We start from the raw sequence: 17,500 nt of genomic DNA, 5'->3' as shown, positions 1-17,500 counted from the left end.
CAGCATTTCAGTAATAAAAGTCTTGATCTTTAAAATGCATCCAAATGACAGTGAAGCGCAACCGTACGGTGCTCTGCAGTGGCCAAAAAGGATATAAACAGTGAATTTTGAAGTGATATATTCTTGAAAACTCAGAGATGTGGATTCAGACGGCAATTAAATGACCACAGGACTTTGGTGTTTGTCTAAAAACAGTCGGTAATTCGGCCGGGGATTTTAACACGGGTGGTGGGAGAAAAACACTGACATTCTGGATTCAGACGGCAATAAAATCACTGACTAGCCCCTGTAAATGATGAAAACACCTAGCACTAGCATAACACTAGAATAATGAGGGTCCCTACATGCAAACCCAAGCATTGAGAACTTTATAAGTGTACAAACAGTTTAATAAGAAGATACTTTATCAAGTCGAGCCACGGTTGAATAATCCGCCATCTCTTTAGTGTGTATCCTGTGGAAGCACTAGTCTCTGTTGCGTTCAGTTTTAAAAAAAAATATTTTTATTTATTTATTTATTTTCTCTGTTGCGTTCAGTGCTTTCTTCCGGAAACATTGGACCATATGAGAGTCACAGTTCATCAGCTTAGCACAGCGTTCATGGCTCGATTCGTCGAGTCTGTTTTCCAAGATGGCTGCTGTCTGTATGCGCGTAATGTTCTGTCTTTATAAAGTATCTTCTTATTAAACTGTTTGTACACTTATAAAGTTTTCAATGCTTCGGTTTGCATGTAGGGACCCTCATTATGCTCCCGTGTTAGTGTGAGGCTATTTTGAGCCTTGTTAGTGGTAATAACTAGCCATTTAATTTGACTTATTCTATGCCCCATAGACTAGCGTTATAAGCTAATCTGCTTTTAGAGATTAAACTCTTTACATTCCATTTTCATGAAAACGCATCCCAGGGAACGATCTCCTCGGTAACCATGTGTTTATCACCCCTAGGTTCATTTTTCACCGGAGTTGTCCTTTAAGGCTAATGTTTGTAATAGCACATGCTACTCTAACAAAATGAAGTTCATGGTTAATTCAAGCACTTTCAAGGACCTGTGTTTGTTTTCAAGTACTTTCCAGGCCTTGAATCCATGTGTCTGAAATTCAAGTACTTTTAAGAAGCATGGGAACCCTGTTATAATCAGTGTTTAAGCGATGGCTCACCTTAAGGGACAGCGTTCCCCTCACAGCAACAAGGACCGCCTCCCGCTTGTGATCCAACGCCACGAAAAACGGGATCTCGTAGATCTACGGAAAAAGAAAAGACATTGCTGAAAGCTACACTGTGGATATTTTCCCCCATCTAGTGGTGAACTTGTATATGACCATCCAGAGAATATTAGTTTCTCTTCCTCTCAATTCCGATTTCGTTTTAACTCCTACGGTGGCCGATTTAGTCCAAGATTAACATGGCTTCCAGTTCCACCTCGTCCACATTGGACACGGTGCCATCGAGTGTCAAAACGCCAAAGGCCAAGCTTGAATTTACGGGAATGTCCCTCTTTGGCTAATGTACTTTCAAGATGGAGGAGCAACATGGCGACCCGCATTCAAACCCTCACCCGTATGTGTTTACAATGGCATATTATAAATTTACGAGAATACTTTATTACTTGAAAGAAGTAAATATACATTAAAGGGTTAGTTCACCCAAAAATGTAAATTGTGTCATTAATGACTGAGCCTCATGTGGTTGGACACCCGTCAGACCTCCGTTCATCTTCAGACACAAATGAAGATATTTTAGTGTAAATCTGATGCTCTGAAAGGCCTCCATTGGCTCAACTTTACACTCTCAAGACCCTTAAAAGACACTAAAGACTAAAGTTACAAAGTCCATCTCACTACAGCGGCTCTACAATAACTTTATGAAGACGAGAATAGTTTTTGTGCGCAAAAAAACCCTAAATAACGACTTGCAGTGATGACGATTTCAAAACACGGCCTCATGAAGCTTCGAAGCGTTATGAATCAGTGAGTCGATTCAGAGGTTCAGAGCGTTATGAATCAGTGAGTCGAATCAGCGGTTTGAATCGCCAAATTTCAGCAGTTTGACACGCAATCCGAATCATGAATCGACTCACTGATTCATAACGCTTCGAAGCTTCATGAGGCCGTGTTTTGAAATCGTCATCACTATATAAGTCGTTATTTAGGTTTTTTTTGCGCACAAAAACTATTCTCGTCTTCATAAAGTTATTGTAGAACCGCTGTAGTGAGATGGACTTTGTCTTACGGGTGTCGAACGACATGAAGGTGAGTAATTAATGACAGAATTTTCATTTTTGGGTGAACTAACCCTTTAATGAGCACATATATTTTTGAAAGAACTAAGTGTTTTTAGCTAAGAATAAAGTAAAAAAAAATTACACAGTGTAGCTAGAAGGCATTCTGACACACACTGCGTCCGAGGTGTGTGTGAGTATGAGGGCGTCACCTGGTTGTGGAAGCTGATGTGGATGAAGTCTCTGTACTGAAGGCCTGTGCTCTGAAGGATGGAGGTGAAGTGGCAGCCGAGGTGATCTCCACCAACGAGATCGTACTCCGCGTGGCGGCTCCTACAACTGGAACACACAGCAGTTAGTGCGTTCCCGCATTTAAAGGGTTAGTTCACCCAAAAATGAAAATTCTGTCATTAATTCCTCACCCTCATGTGGTTGGACACCCGTCAGACCTCCGTTCATCTTCAGACACAAATGAAGATATTTTAGTGTAAAGCTGATGCTGAGAAAGGCTTCAGATAGGCCTCCATTGGCATTCAGTACATTTACACTCACAAGACCCATAAAAGGCTCTAAAAACGTTGTTACAAAGTCCATCTCACCACAGTGGCTCTACAATAATTTTACGATGCGACGACAATAGTTTTTGTGCGCAAAAAAAAATCTAAATAACGCCTTTATCCAGCTTGTTCTTGTCTTCCGTGTGTGTCTCCACGACGCATGCGTGAGAATATGAGCAGATCCGGCGTTCGGGAATCCATGAAATGCACACTTTAGCCCCATTTTGAGAACTACACCGAGACCTAAAGCACGATCAATGTAGAATTCAACAGCTTAGATACGCGCGTCTTCCTCTGCTCGTAAACAAATCTCTTCTGGCTCATGTGTCCGAACGCCGGATCTGCGTCATATTCTCACGCATGCGTCGTGGAGACACACACGAAGACAAGAACAAGTTGGATAAAGGTGTTATTTTGATTTTTTTTGCGCACAAAAACTATTGTCGTCGCATCGTAAAATTATTGTAGAGCCGCTGTGGTGAGATGGACTTTGTAACAACGTTTTAAGTGCCTTTTATGGGTCTTGTGAGTGTAAATGTACTGAATGCCAATGGAGGCCTATCTGAAGCCTTTCTCAGCATCAGCTTTACACTAAAATATCTTCATTTGTGTCTGAAGATGAACGGAGGTCTGACGGGTGTCCAACCACATGAGGGTGAGGAATTAATGACACAATTTACATTTTTGGGTGAACTAACCCTTTAATACGGTGTGTATTAAATGTACGGTGTGACACCCACCAATCTCCGCTGAGCTTGCAGAGCCCCGTGAGCGGGTTCGAGTAGATGTAAAGTGGCCATCCGTACGCAGCAGCTGCAAACTGCATACAGTGAGCGGCTTTCTCCAGCTCCAGCTCCAGATCCTCCCTCTGGGAAAACACACGAGGAGTGGATGATGAAAATATCAAATATTATATATAAATAGGGATGAAACGATTACCGGTTTCACGATAAACCACGATAAAATGTAGTGACGGTTAGTAATATCATTTAAAATGTTATTATTATTAAAACCGCGTGTGATTATCACGATTTTGAAAACTCGCGGTAAATCCTGTCCAGTCAGCGTCAGTCTGGCTCAGGCGCACGCTGTGTTTGAATGAGAAGTGTTTGATGGCAGTGACAGCGCCGGGAGATTTTTCAGATTTCTAAAAGGACCAAATCTGAGGCGTTGTCATATTTTGGCTTTTACAAAAGTCCTGAGGGAAACTTAATCTAAGATGGTCACCCTGTCTGCAGAACATGCCAGAAGAGAGTCGCTGTAATAGGGAAACACTTCAAAACTGCAAACGCAAGGCAAGTGGACTTTGACCTCAATACCAAAACTACATCTGGGAAATAATAACGTGAAGCGAGCGAACAAGTTCAGTCAAGACTAGGGCGACATTAAGGGATAATCAGGGCTTGACATCAACAACATCCATTTGCGGGTGTAACGTTATTTCGGCTGCACACTAGCCACTCTGGCGGTTGAACTTATTATGGTCTTCTCAAAAGCATCTGTTATAATCACGTTGCGCATTATAACCACTCACACGTGTTTCTATTGAGTTTATGAAAGCGATATCTAATCATCAGAGGCGTTCAGATTAGCCTGAGTTTTGTTCAGAGCGCGCGCGGCTGTCAATCACTGAAATATTCACTCAAAGCGGAGATAAACGTGCGATGTACGCAGGAGATTCACTCATCATATAGTGGTTGACCGTTTTTGTTCCATTTCAGCAGCGAAAATAGTTTCAAACAAACACAGCAGAGCCGCAGCGCATCTGATATGACTGGCATAACGCTGGCGAATTTAGGGACCGTCTCTAAAGTTACACACAACATTGGTAACGTTACACGTTTCAAACTACAGCATTTGAAGAGAATGACCGTCATAAAACTGACTGTAAAGTGATCATCTAGGTGTCAGGTATGATAAACACCTTTTGATATTTAATCAAATAAACTGTCAAATCATATGGAAATATGGATATGCATTATTTCACTAGGATACTGTTTGGGCTCTTACACAAAACATGCTAGATTTAAATGTGACTGATAGAACACTGATGAGAATATTGCTTGAGAATATATTTACAGAGCTAATATTAGAGATTATATTTATGCGTTGCTATTGACGACGGCCATTATAAAGAAGGATATCCCACAGAATCTAGCTTTAAAAAGTGCTTAGAGCTGCTTTATTTATTTGTTGTTTGTTGATTTTCAAATATAAAACTTGTTGAAATGTTTTAAGTGTGTGCATCTGTTCTTTTTGAAAACTTTCATCTCATTTGAAGAAAACCGTGATAATATTGATAACCGTGATAATTTGGGTCACTATAATCGTGATGTTAAATTTCCATACCGTTTCATCCCTATAGTTATTATTATTGTTACTACTGTAATTATTATTGACATCACTGTCGCCGTCCTCACAAAATGTTGCCATTTTTAGCATTGCTATTGTTTTTATTACTATTGTTATTATATTATTTATATTAGTATTGCAACTGTACTGTCAATGCAAAATATTATCATCACCATATTTAGTATTACTTTTGCTAATATTATTGATATAAATGTTGTTATTTTTATTGATTTTTTTTTTTTTCTGGAGCGATTGTTAATAAGATGAACACGACACACGCCTCGCGAGCAGCAGGACTTTTATTATGCCACAGTCGCCACTTCCGCTCATGAGTGTGAGGTAACGCAGCTCTGTTGATCATATTACACACTGAGTGTGTTGATGATGGGATGGCGTTACTCTGTGCGTTCTCTCAGCGGCTGCTATGACACTTGTTCACACTGCAGTGAGAGGAAAGCGTTTCTGCAGAATAAAATTGCAAACTAACGTGGATATGATGTCATCGACAGGCCACGCCCTCACACGTCCCGGTTCCTCGGGGAAAATAGCATCTCACAATTTACAAATAGTTGGAAACATTTGGGACATTGTAAGTACTCAACACAATATATAACACTGGCCTAGTGGTGTTTGGATATTTTACTGAAAAAAATGTTACATAGTGCACCTTTAAGGGCTTTATAAATGCATTTTAATACTAAATCACACAATGAAAGTGTGCACAAGCGCACTAGTCGACATCACGTAGTTCCTCAGGTGTGTGTTTGTGAAGTGAGGGACATACTCAATGTCAGATCGCACATCGTTAAAACAACAATCACGATCCTAGACGATATATACACCGCAGAAATAGTGCAGACTCACTATGGGGGAGGACGGGCTGTGGGTCAGAACCTCCTCAGGGTCTCTGCTTTGCTCCATTTTGTCCTGTTCCTGATGCAGAAGAGCCAGACCAGCGGCGATGTCACTGGGAACCAGGTCTGTGTCCTGCAAACGGGTCAGACAGTGTCAGGTTAGCTTCACTTTAACCTCTAGGGACGTATCATTTAGGTTATCGGCCAATATTGTAGATTTTTTTTATTAAATCGTCATTGGCTGATACTGTATGTTTAACTTTGCATGCTCATATCCTCTATTTTTACATATAGATTCCCTTAATCGTCTTCTAACGCTCACTTATTCTTTAAAAAAATTCATAGCAAAATCTCAAATCAAAGATCAATTTATGCACATTATGTTGCAGCAATGCCTAAATTCTAGGGCTGTCAAAAGATTAATCTCGATTAATCGCATCCAAAATAAAAGTTTGTGTTTACATAATATGTGTGTTAATTATTATTTATATATAAATACACACACATTCATGTATATATTTAAGAAATATTTGCATGTATATACTGTATATACATTTATATAATCTATAATCTATATAAATATAAATGTTTTATATATAAAAATTATATATATTTCTTAAATATATACATGCTTGTGTGTGTATTTATATATAAATAATAATTAACAGAGTACACACACATATATTATGTAAACACAAACTTTTATTTTGGATGTGATTAATCGCAATTAATCTTTTGACAGCCCTAGTAAATTCACATTTATTAATTTTCAATTAATTAGACAATATGTTTTAATATCAGCCATGTATTGATCATCAGCCTGTATCATATTATTATAATAATTAACGGTTTAGTCAGAATTTTAGCTAACACTTAACAATAAGGTCCCATTAGTTGACATTCACATAATTAATTAACCTTCCTCATTCAAACTGATTTAATGAATATATGTATGATATACTTGGGAATATATGAGCAATATCACACTCATAATCATAAGCTCTATATCAGACGGGCTGATCATTTTGGGACGTTCATTTTGTGTGAAAATATTGTATTTGTGTTTTATTGACAAAATTAAACACCAATTTCATATCTATTGTCTGTCAATCATTGAAGCACTTTGAGTACGTTTTCATAAATATGGCTGTTTAATGTTGCGTTCATACCAAACACGAACAAAGCGTCAAATTTGCGCCTAGTTGGACGCTTTTGAATCCACTCGAGCGTCCACAGTGAATTGGATGCGCGTATAAATCGAGCGTTTGAAGCGAAATAGACGCGCGTTCAAGGCACTCCCGGAGAAATATGTCATAAAACACCTCTGCCTCTTTTCATTTTCATTAAAAGAAAATATTAAACATTAATAGCCACACAAATGTGGTCCATTATCTTCACTGCATGTGTATTTATAACAAACAAAATATAAAACACAACCCTGCCTCTTTTCATTTACATTTAAAAACAAATATTAAACATGGTTCAGATAATAAGTGTTCATATATGATTATCACTGTAATAAACTGACATTTAACTAAAAGAGACTGGGTTGTGTTTTATGTCATATTTAGTTTTATGTGTGATCAATAATAGCCATTATAAAAGTATAAGAAGATATACAAGAAATAAAGCTAACAATTCAGTCAAACAAAGTCAGCGCTAGTCGGCTACAACGGTAAAGTTAAATAGCCTAAAAACTAAAGTTATGAAACTTCTCTTTGCCCTCAGACTAAACGATTTGCCAGGGAACAAATAAGAGCAAAGATGGGCCAGATCACATGTTCAAATAGGCGCTCTCTTTATAAATAAACCACCGATTTGAGCTTTAAACAACTACATTATCACCTGAAAAAGTCTTAAAACTACATTTTGTGTCAATAACGGTAAGGGCTGCACGATTAATCGAAATCCAATCGCGATTTGGCTTATGTGCGATTATGAAAGCGCAAAGGCTGCGATTTTAATGAATTAAATAAATGCCCAGTGTGTCAGTGAAGAGCTGATCTGTGATCAGTAAACGCTGCTCCGTCTGAAAGCACTGCGAGTTTGAGCAACATGTGTCAAACATCTTCACAATCTAGTAATGCGAAGCGTTCATAAACCTGTTGTCCAACCAAATACAACGTTTAATAACATGTTTTAACTCACTTCATATCGTCAGTCGAGCTGGTGTGGCTTCTTATCACAGAATGTCAATCAGCACTGAATACTTTATTATTATGAAAATACCCGAGAAAGCTTGAAGAACTCAAATACACCATATCTTGTCGCAGTCGTGTGTTTATTATCTTCATGTTTAATCAGTCAAAGCGTTTCTATCTTTGTTTTATTCAGCTACAGCTCGAGCTTCACATTAGGGATTTCCTGAAAACAAAGGATTACTTCTCTGACGCAAATGTGGCGTTTCTGCTCGAGGGCGCCCTCTGGCCTCCAGTATGAATGACACTTTTGGGTAGAAAATAAGAAAAATAAAACTTCTCTCTACATTAATTTATTTGTCAATCCATTTGTTTTTCTTCAATGTACAGGAGTTTTAATCCCCACAGTGGATGCATAAGAGGCTCATATTTCATATCAAAAACATAGACTTTAAGAAATTGATATCACAGATAAAAAGCACAGATTTGTATAAAAATAATTGTTGTTGTTGTTGTTTTTTACAATAAATCGACCTTTCTAATGATTTTTAGTCATAGGCTGTCTGCATACTAACAGGTAACCCATAATTTTTAGGTTATTTTGTAAAATATAAATATTATTATTATTATACTGTTGTATTTATTCTTAAATGCTCTATTTTAATTTTTTAATAATGAATGTTATTGTAATAGTAATATTTCTTATTTTTATTTAGCAATAATAATCATAATCATAATTATTATTATTAGTCACATTAATATGTAAACACAAAATGTTATATACACACTTATCATTTGTAAAAATTTATAAATAATAATAATCGCATTTTAAATCGCAATTTTAACCAGAATAATCGCAATTAGATATTTACCCCAAATCGTGAAGCCCTAATAACAGTAGTGTTTTTTGAAACGTGGGGTTTCTCATCATGTCACTTCACCATGTGACAGCAGCGAGCAAGCTCCTGATTGGTTAACGCCGCGCGAATATACGCCAAAGTTCAGATTTTTCAACTCGGGCGTCAGATGCGAATTCGCTTCAAATGTGCGAATGCACAAAAAGCACCAAATAAAATCACTTGCACGTAACTGGATGCGTGAATGAGGCGAAATCACGTCTATCGCAGGACCTCCAGATGTGCGTCAACTTATCATGGAAATCAATCGCTCCAGACGTTTGGTGTGAACGCAGCAGGACTTCAAAAAGCACTTTAAGCACCCGAGCAACAGAACCGGAGATATACTATGTGAACCGTGTGACTTTTCAGTGAAATTAAAGGGTTACTTCAGTGATTTAGCATTAAGCTTTGTATTTAAACTGGGTCATTTATGTAGTAGAAATGTGAAATTATTTTTGAATTTGGTGCCTTCTAGACTGAGAAAATACAGAAAATTTATTTTTGTCTCATGTGGATGAAAGACAACAACTCCCAGAATGCACTTGCTTCGCTGCCCTACGAGGCCACTCCGTACATCGTCGTTTTGATCTTCATAGTAATACAATCATTTAGTTGAGTTAGAGGATAAACACTACAATTAAAAACTGAACATGTCTTTTCGATTTAGTGTGAATGAGCTGAACGAAACCTCAACTTCAGCTCAACTTCAGCTCAACTTCAGCTCAACTTCAGCTCAACTTCAGCTCAACTTCAGCTCACCTTCAGCTCAACTTCAGCTCAACTTCAGCTCGCTCAACTTCAGCTCAACTTCAGCTCAACTTCAGCTCGCTCAACTTCAGCTCAACTTCAGCTCAACTTCAGCTCAACTTCAGCTCAACTTCAGCTCAACTTCAGCTCAACTTCAGCTCGCGCAACTTCAGCTCAACTTCAGCTCGCGCAACTTCAGCTCAACTTCAGCTCAACTTCAGCTCAACTTCAGCTCAACTTCAGCTCAACTTCAGCTCAACTTCAGCTCAACTTCAGCCCGCGCAACTTCAGCTCAACTTCAGCCCGCGCAACTTCAGCTCAACTTCAGCCCGCGCAACTTCAGCTCAACTTCAGCTCAACTTCAGCTCAACTTCAGCTCAACTTCAGCTCAACTTCAGCTCAACTTCAGCTCAACTTCAGCTCAACTTCAGCTCAACTTCAGCCCGCGCAACTTCAGCTCAACTTCAGCTCAACTACAGCTCAACTACAGCTCAACTACAGCTCGCTCAACTTCAGCTCAACTTCAGCTCAACTTCAGCTCAACTTCAGCTCAACTTCAGCTCAACTTCAGCTCAACTTCAGCTCGCTCAACTTCAGCTCGCTCAACTTCAGCTCAACTTCAGCTCACTCAACTTCAGCTCGCTCAACTTCAGCTCAACTTCAGCTCGCTCAACTTCAGCTCAACTTCAGCTCAACTTCAGCCCGCTCAACTTCAGCTCGCTCAACTTCAGCTCAACTTCAGCTCAACTTCAGCTCGCTCAACTTCAGCCCGCTCAACTTCAGCTCGCTCAACTTCAGCTCAACTTCAGCTCAACTTCAGCTCGCTCAACTTCAGCTCGCTCAACTTCAGCTCGCTCAACTTCAGCCCGCTCAACTTCAGCTCGCTCAACTTCAGCCCGCTCAACTTCAGCCCGCTCAACTTCAGCCCGCTCAACTTCAGCCCGCTCAACTTCAGCTCAACTTCAGCTCAACTTCAGCCCGCGCAACTTCAGCTCAACTTCAGCTCAACTACAGCTCAACTACAGCTCAACTACAGCTCGCTCAACTTCAGCTCGCTCAACTTCAGCCCGCTCAACTTCAGCTCAACTTCAGCTCAACTTCAGCTCAACTTCAGCTCAACTTCAGCTCAACTTCAGCTCAACTACAGCTCAACTACAGCTCAACTTCAGCTCAACTTCAGCTCGCTCAACTTCAGCTCGCTCAACTTCAGCTCAACTTCAGCTCGCTCAACTTCAGCTCAACTTCAGCTCACTCAACTTCAGCTCGCTCAACTTCAGCTCAACTTCAGCTCAACTTCAGCTCGCTCAACTTCAGCCCGCTCAACTTCAGCTCGCTCAACTTCAGCTCACTCAACTTCAGCTCACTCAACTTCAGCTCGCTCAACTTCAGCTCGCTCAACTTCAGCTCAACTTCAGCTCGCTCAACTTCAGCTCAACTTCAGCTCGCTCAACTTCAGCTCACTCAACTTCAGCTCGCTCAACTTCAGCCCGCTCAACTTCAGCTCGCTCAACTTCAGCTCAACTTCAGCTCGCTCAACTTCAGCTCACTCAACTTCAGCTCGCTCAACTTCAGCCCGCTCAACTTCAGCTCAACTTCAGCTCGCTCAACTTCAGCTCGCTCAACTTCAGCTCGCTCAACTTCAGCTCGCTCAACTTCAGCTCGCTCAACTTCAGCTCGCTCAACTTCAGCTCGCTCAACTTCAGCTCGCTCAACTTCAGCTCGCTCAACTTCAGCTCACTCAACTTCAGCTCGCTCAACTTCAGCCCGCTCAACTTCAGCTCAACTTCAGCTCGCTCAACTTCAGCTCAACTTCAGCTCGCTCAACTTCAGCTCGCTCAACTTCAGCTCGCTCAACTTCAGCTCGCTCAACTTCAGCTCGCTCAACTTCAGCTCGCTCAACTTCAGCTCGCTCAACTTCAGCTCGCTCAACTTCAGCCCGCTCAACTTCAGCCCGCTCAACTTCAGCTCGCTCAACTTCAGCTCGCTCAACTTCAGCTCACTCAACTTCAGCTCGCTCAACTTCAGCTCGCTCAACTTCAGCTCACTCAACTTCAGCTCGCTCAACTTCAGCCCGCTCAACTTCAGCTCAACTTCAGCCCGCTCAACTTCAGCTCAACTTCAGCTCACTCAACTTCAGCTCGCTCAACTTCAGCTCGCTCAACTTCAGCTCGCTCAACTTCAGCTCGCTCAACTTCAGCTCGCTCAACTTCAGCTCGCTCAACTTCAGCTCGCTCAACTTCAGCTCGCTCAACTTCAGCTCGCTCAACTTCAGCCCGCTCAACTTCAGCCCGCTCAACTTCAGCTCGCGCAACTTCAGCTCGCTCAACTTCAGCTCGCTCAACTTCAGCTCGCTCAACTTCAGCTCGCTCAACTTCAGCCCGCTCAACTTCAGCCCGCTCAACTTCAGCTCGCGCAACTTCAGCTCGCGCAACTTCAGCCCGCGCAACGTCAGCTCACTCAACTTCAGCTCACTCAACTTCAGCTCGCTCAACTTCAGCTCGCTCAACTTCAGCCCGCGCAACTTCAGCTCGCTCAACTTCAGCCCGCTCAACTTCAGCTCGCTCAACTTCAGCTCGCGCAACTTCAGCCCGCGCAACTTCAGCCCGCGCAACTTCAGCCCGCGCAACTTCAGCTCGCTCAACTTCAGCCCGCTCAACTTCAGCTCACTCAACTTCAGCTCGCTCAACTTCAGCCCGCGCAACTTCAGCTCGCTCAACTTCAGCTCGCTCAACTTCAGCCCGCTCAACTTCAGCTCACTCAACTTCAGCTCGCTCAACTTCAGCCCGCGCAACTTCAGCTCGCTCAACTTCAGCCCGCGCAACTTCAGCCCGCGCAACTTCAGCTCGCTCAACTTCAGCCCGCTCAACTTCAGCTCACTCAACTTCAGCTCGCTCAACTTCAGCCCGCGCAACTTCAGCTCGCTCAACTTCAGCCCGCGCAACTTCAGCTCGCTCAACTTCAGCTCGCTCAACTTCAGCTCGCTCAACTTCAGCTCGCGCAACTTCAGCCCGCGCAACTTCAGCTCGCTCAACTTCAGCCCGCTCAACTTCAGCTCGCTCAACTTCAGCCCGCTCAACTTCAGCTCGCTCAACTTCAGCTCGCTCAACTTCAGCTCGCGCAACTTCAGCCCGCGCAACTTCAGCTCGCTCAACTTCAGCTCGCTCAACTTCAGCCCGCTCAACTTCAGCCCGCTCAACTTCAGCCCGCGCAACTTCAGCTCGCTCAACTTCAGCCCGCGCAACTTCAGCTCGCTCAACTTCAGCCCGCTCAACTTCAGCTCGCTCAACTTCAGCTCGCGCAACTTCAGCCCGCTCAACTTCAGCTCGCTCAACTTCAGCTCGCGCAACTTCAGCTCGCGCAACTTCAGCCCGCGCAACGTCAGCTCACTCAACTTCAGCTCACTCAACTTCAGCTCGCGCAACTTCAGCCCGCTCAACTTCAGCTCGCGCAACTTCAGCCCGCTCAACTTCAGCTCGCTCAACTTCAGCCCGCGCAACTTCAGCTCGCTCAACTTCAGCTCGCTCAACTTCAGCCCGCGCAACTTCAGCTCGCGCAACTTCAGCCTGCGCAACTTCAGCTCGCTCAACTTCAGCTCGCTCAACTTCAGCCCGCGCAGGAAAGCGGCTCTTCATTCCCTTCAGCAGATCTCGTCTCTTCCCTCAGTTCTCCAGTTTCCGTTTGTAACACACAAGTGACATGTTCGCGAATGATTGCAATATAGGAAACCTAAAAAACCTGGAAAAAATAGGGATGCACCGGTTGACCAGCCAAAAACCGGAACCGGCTGGTTGCCGATCGCGCGCTAGAAGCAAAAACCGGCCGGTTCCGGTTTTTGGCCGGTCAACCGGTGCATCCCTATTTTTTCCAGAAATAAAATGCATAATTATCTCGTCTCAGGGGGATATGAGGGGGGAAAGTACCATAATTTGAATATACTACAGGGTTTCTACTGATACAAAGCCTAATGCTAAATCACTGAAGTTACCCTTTAACATTCATAAAGTGGTACAAGCAAACCGTCCGGCTCGCGTCTAACCAGGAAGAAGCCGCTGACGAGCTGTGCGATGCTGGAGAAGGCGGCGCGGTGGTTGTCGTCCTGAGGAAGGCAGCAGCAGAGGAGCCGCAGCCGGCTCTCCCAGACCCGCGAGGCCACTCTGTGTGCGGTGTAGAAGAGCTGAGACGACTCGCTGCTCTCCAGATCCCTCACGCCCAGCAGAGCACCCGAGTCCAGCAGAGCTTCAGACCGCTGGCTGCCCAGAGGGTCAAACACGATCAGCACACCCACCACCATCGAGAGGAGGATGATCCAGCTGAGGACCACAACAGACAGAGACAGCATTATGAGGGGCGGGGAATGTTTAAAGGGTTAGTTCACCCAAAAATGAAAATTCTGTCATTAATGACTGACCCTCATGTGGTTGGACACCCGTCAGACCTCCGTTCATCTTCAGACACAAATGAAGATATTTTAGTGTAAATCTGATGGCTCTGAAAGTCCTCCATTGGCTCAATGCACTTTACACTCTCAAGACCCTTAAAAGGCACTAAAGACGTCGTTACAAAGTCCATCTCACTACAGCGGCTCTACAATAACTTTATGAATCAGCGAGAATTTGTACGCAAAAAAACCCTAAATAACGACTTTGTTTTGAAATCGTCATCACTATGTAAGTCGTTATTTAGGGTTTTTTTGCGTACAAATTCTCGCTGATTCATAAAGTTATTGTAGAGCCGCTGTAGTGAGATGGACTTTGTAACTTTAGTCTTTAGTGTCTTTTAAGGGTCTTGAGAGTGTAGAGTTGAGCCAATGGAGGCCTTTCAGAGCATCAGATTTACACTAAAATATCTTCATTTGTGTCTGAAGATGAACGGAGGTCTGACGGGTGTCCAACTACATGAGGCTCAGTCATTAATGACACAATTTACATTTTTGGGTGAACTAACCCTTTAACCTCTTATGCTGCGTTCACACCAAATGCGAATAGAGCGTCAAAATCGCGTCTAGTTTCACGCGCGAACATTTTGAATGCATTCGCGCGTCCACAGCGAATTGGACGAGTGTATAAATCGAGCGTTTGAAGCGAAATTGACGCGCGTTCAAGGCACTCCAGGAGAAATATGTCATAAAACACCACTCTGCCTCTTTTCATTTTCATTAAACATATATATTAAGCATTAACAGCCACACAAATGTGGTCCAGGCAACTCCTACATTATCTTCACTGCATGTATATTTAAATATCCTTAAAATATAAAGTTATGAAACTTCACTTTGCCCTCAGTCAAAACAATTTGGCAGAAAACAAATTATAGATCCATGAGAGCAAAGATCAGCCGTTAGATCTACACAAGACGAACCATTACAGGCCATCAGAGCCAGCGGCAAACAGCAGAAGGACTGGCTGAGGAAAGGCTGCTCTCGCTTAAATAGGCGCTCTCTTTATAAATAAACCACAGATTTGAGCTTTAAACAACTACATTCTCACCTGAAAAAGTCTTAAAACTACATTTTGTGACACAATAGTTTTATTTTTAAATTATGCAGGGTTTCTCATCACGTCACCTTACCACGTGACCGCAGCGAGCAGGCTCCTGATTGGTTAACGTGGCGCGAATTGACGGCAAAGTTCAAATTTTTCAACTCGGGCATCAGACGCGAATTCGCTTCAAACGCGTGAATGCACAAAAGCACCATTCGCGTGTAACGCGCAAGACGCTCAATTTGCGTCCAATTCGCGGCATTCGCGCAAACTGGATGCGCGAATGAGGCAGATTCGCGTCCTTAGCGCTGCGCGAAACCTCCAGACGTGCGTCAACATGCCTTTCCGTTGACTTAACATTGAAATCACTCGCGCCAGACGCTCTATTCGCGTTTGGTGTGAACGCAGCATTATGTGGCGTTCACACCGGACGCGATTCGCGCGAAGGTGGACGCTTGAACATTTTGAGTTTACTCGCTTCAATCGTGTGTGAAATTCGCGCAAATCAGGCGTGACATTCACTGCAGGGCTTCTGCCAGCGGCTCGTCTCGTTGAGAAATGTCTGACATGGGCTGTGTTTACACGTCTTTTTTTTTGTTAAAATCTACTGTTAATGTGTGACAAAACGTCGTTTTAAGACTTTTTCAGGCGATAATGTAGTTGTTTAAAGCTCAAATCTGTGGTTTATTTATATAAAGAGTGCCTATTTGAACATTTTATCTGCCGTTTTCGGAGTTGTGAGCTCCAGTGGATCAGCGGCGCTCATTAACCCCGGCGAGAGCAGCCTTTCCTCAGCCAGTTCTTCTGCCGCTGGCTCTGATGTCTCTGTGGCGTCTCGAGCTATAATTCGTCTTGTAACGGCCGATCTTTGCTCTCATGGATCTATAATTTGTTCCCTGGCAAATCGTTTAGGCTGAGGGCAAAGAAAAGTTGCATTACTTTATATTTTTAGGCTATAACTGTACGTTGCAGTTGTAACGTTAGCCTACTAGCACTGACTTTGAATGTTTGACTGAATTGTTTGCTTTATTTCTTGTGTAGCTTATTATACATTACTTATACTTTTGTATTATTGATCAAACATAAACTTGCATTTAACAAAAAGAGACTGTGTTGTATTTCATGTCATTTAATGTTATCACAGTGATAATCATATTGTCTGAACCAGATATTAATATACAGATTTTCTCCTCATTGTTGTCACTACTAGAGCAAGCTCCTGATTGGTTAACGCAGCGCGAAATATCCGCCAAAGTTCAGATTTTTCAACTTGAACGATTTGCGCGTTCAAAACGCTCAATTCGCGTCCTTCGCGCCGCCTCATTCGCGCGAATCGCGCGGCAGAATGCCATTTTTTGCCATGACCATTTCCTGGATTTGATCGACCCAAATTGAAAAGCTTCCCATACACACACACACACACACACACACACACAGTCTCTAAATACACAATACTGGTGTAATTTTACAGGAAACCCTTTGAAGTTTCATAAAGCACTGCTAAAAGTGATAAACATGTGAGTATATGTTGTCTGAGCTGTAATAACCCCCCAAAAATTTTGATTTTTTTTGGTTATAAATTCATTGTTGAAAGTGTGTAACTCAGGCCCTGTGAGCTCTAGCACCCTGCAGAAGAGTTTGGGCTGTAAACACTAGATTACAGAAAAAATTGGGAAAAATTATTTTGTGACACAGCGATATTGCATTACACCACTGTATGTGGGGAGACGCGAATATTGAAGAGATTTGATTACAGAAAAAATGCAATTAATCCAGGTTTTTTTTTTATCAATTCACAGCACTAATATTTAGTTGTGACGAAGTATTTAGAGGGCCATATTTGTCCTGAAAAGTACAGAGTAAATGTGATGTTTGTTACCTCAATAAATTTAAGCTCATTCCTATTTTATGTTTTATGTTCTATTATATTAACATTAAAAGCACACTCTTTTTACGACTAAAACGACAGTTAAGGGTAAAAAAAAATTAATTAGCAAAAATTAAAACGGGGAAAAAAAGGAATTAGCAAAAATTAAAATTGAAAAAACGGAATTTGGGAAAAATTTTAACAGATTTGTATAGGTACTTCTCTACACAAGTACATTGTGGTTTAATTTGGCATCAGCCTTGAGCTCAATGTCAAGATATTTTTAAACACATTCAGTTTTCAATTATCATTCTTTATACTAAATCATGATAACAGTGTTGCTTTCAGATCGCCCCGTCAAAAGTCCCTTTCGATCATTTAACCCTC

General features: G+C 42.1%; 1 protein-coding gene across 2 annotated transcripts in view; it reads right to left on the bottom strand.

The window, feature by feature from the left end:
- The window catches only part of daglb (diacylglycerol lipase, beta), a 36,764-nt gene that overhangs the window by 12,237 nt on the left and 7,027 nt on the right, over nt 1-17,500 (bottom strand). The window contains exons 4-8 of one of the 2 annotated variants that reach the window (XM_079845669.1): nt 13,803-14,076; nt 5,993-6,115; nt 3,517-3,644; nt 2,432-2,558; nt 1,159-1,242 (exon numbers count right to left, since the gene is read on the bottom strand). In XM_079845669.1, the coding sequence (XP_079701795.1) occupies nt 1,159-1,242; nt 2,432-2,558; nt 3,517-3,644; nt 5,993-6,115; nt 13,803-14,076 (736 nt within the window). The remainder of the gene's footprint in view (nt 1-1,158; nt 1,243-2,431; nt 2,559-3,516; nt 3,645-5,992; nt 6,116-13,802; nt 14,077-17,500) is intronic. The other variant, XM_079845670.1, reaches the window with a different exon arrangement.

This window comes from Gobio gobio (genome assembly GCF_949357685.1).
Source record: "Gobio gobio genome assembly, chromosome: 20".
NCBI classification, from domain to species: Eukaryota; Metazoa; Chordata; class Actinopteri; order Cypriniformes; family Gobionidae; genus Gobio; species Gobio gobio.
The sequence above is the reverse complement of the archived record's forward strand: the minus strand, read 5'-3'. Positions and strand labels throughout refer to the sequence as shown.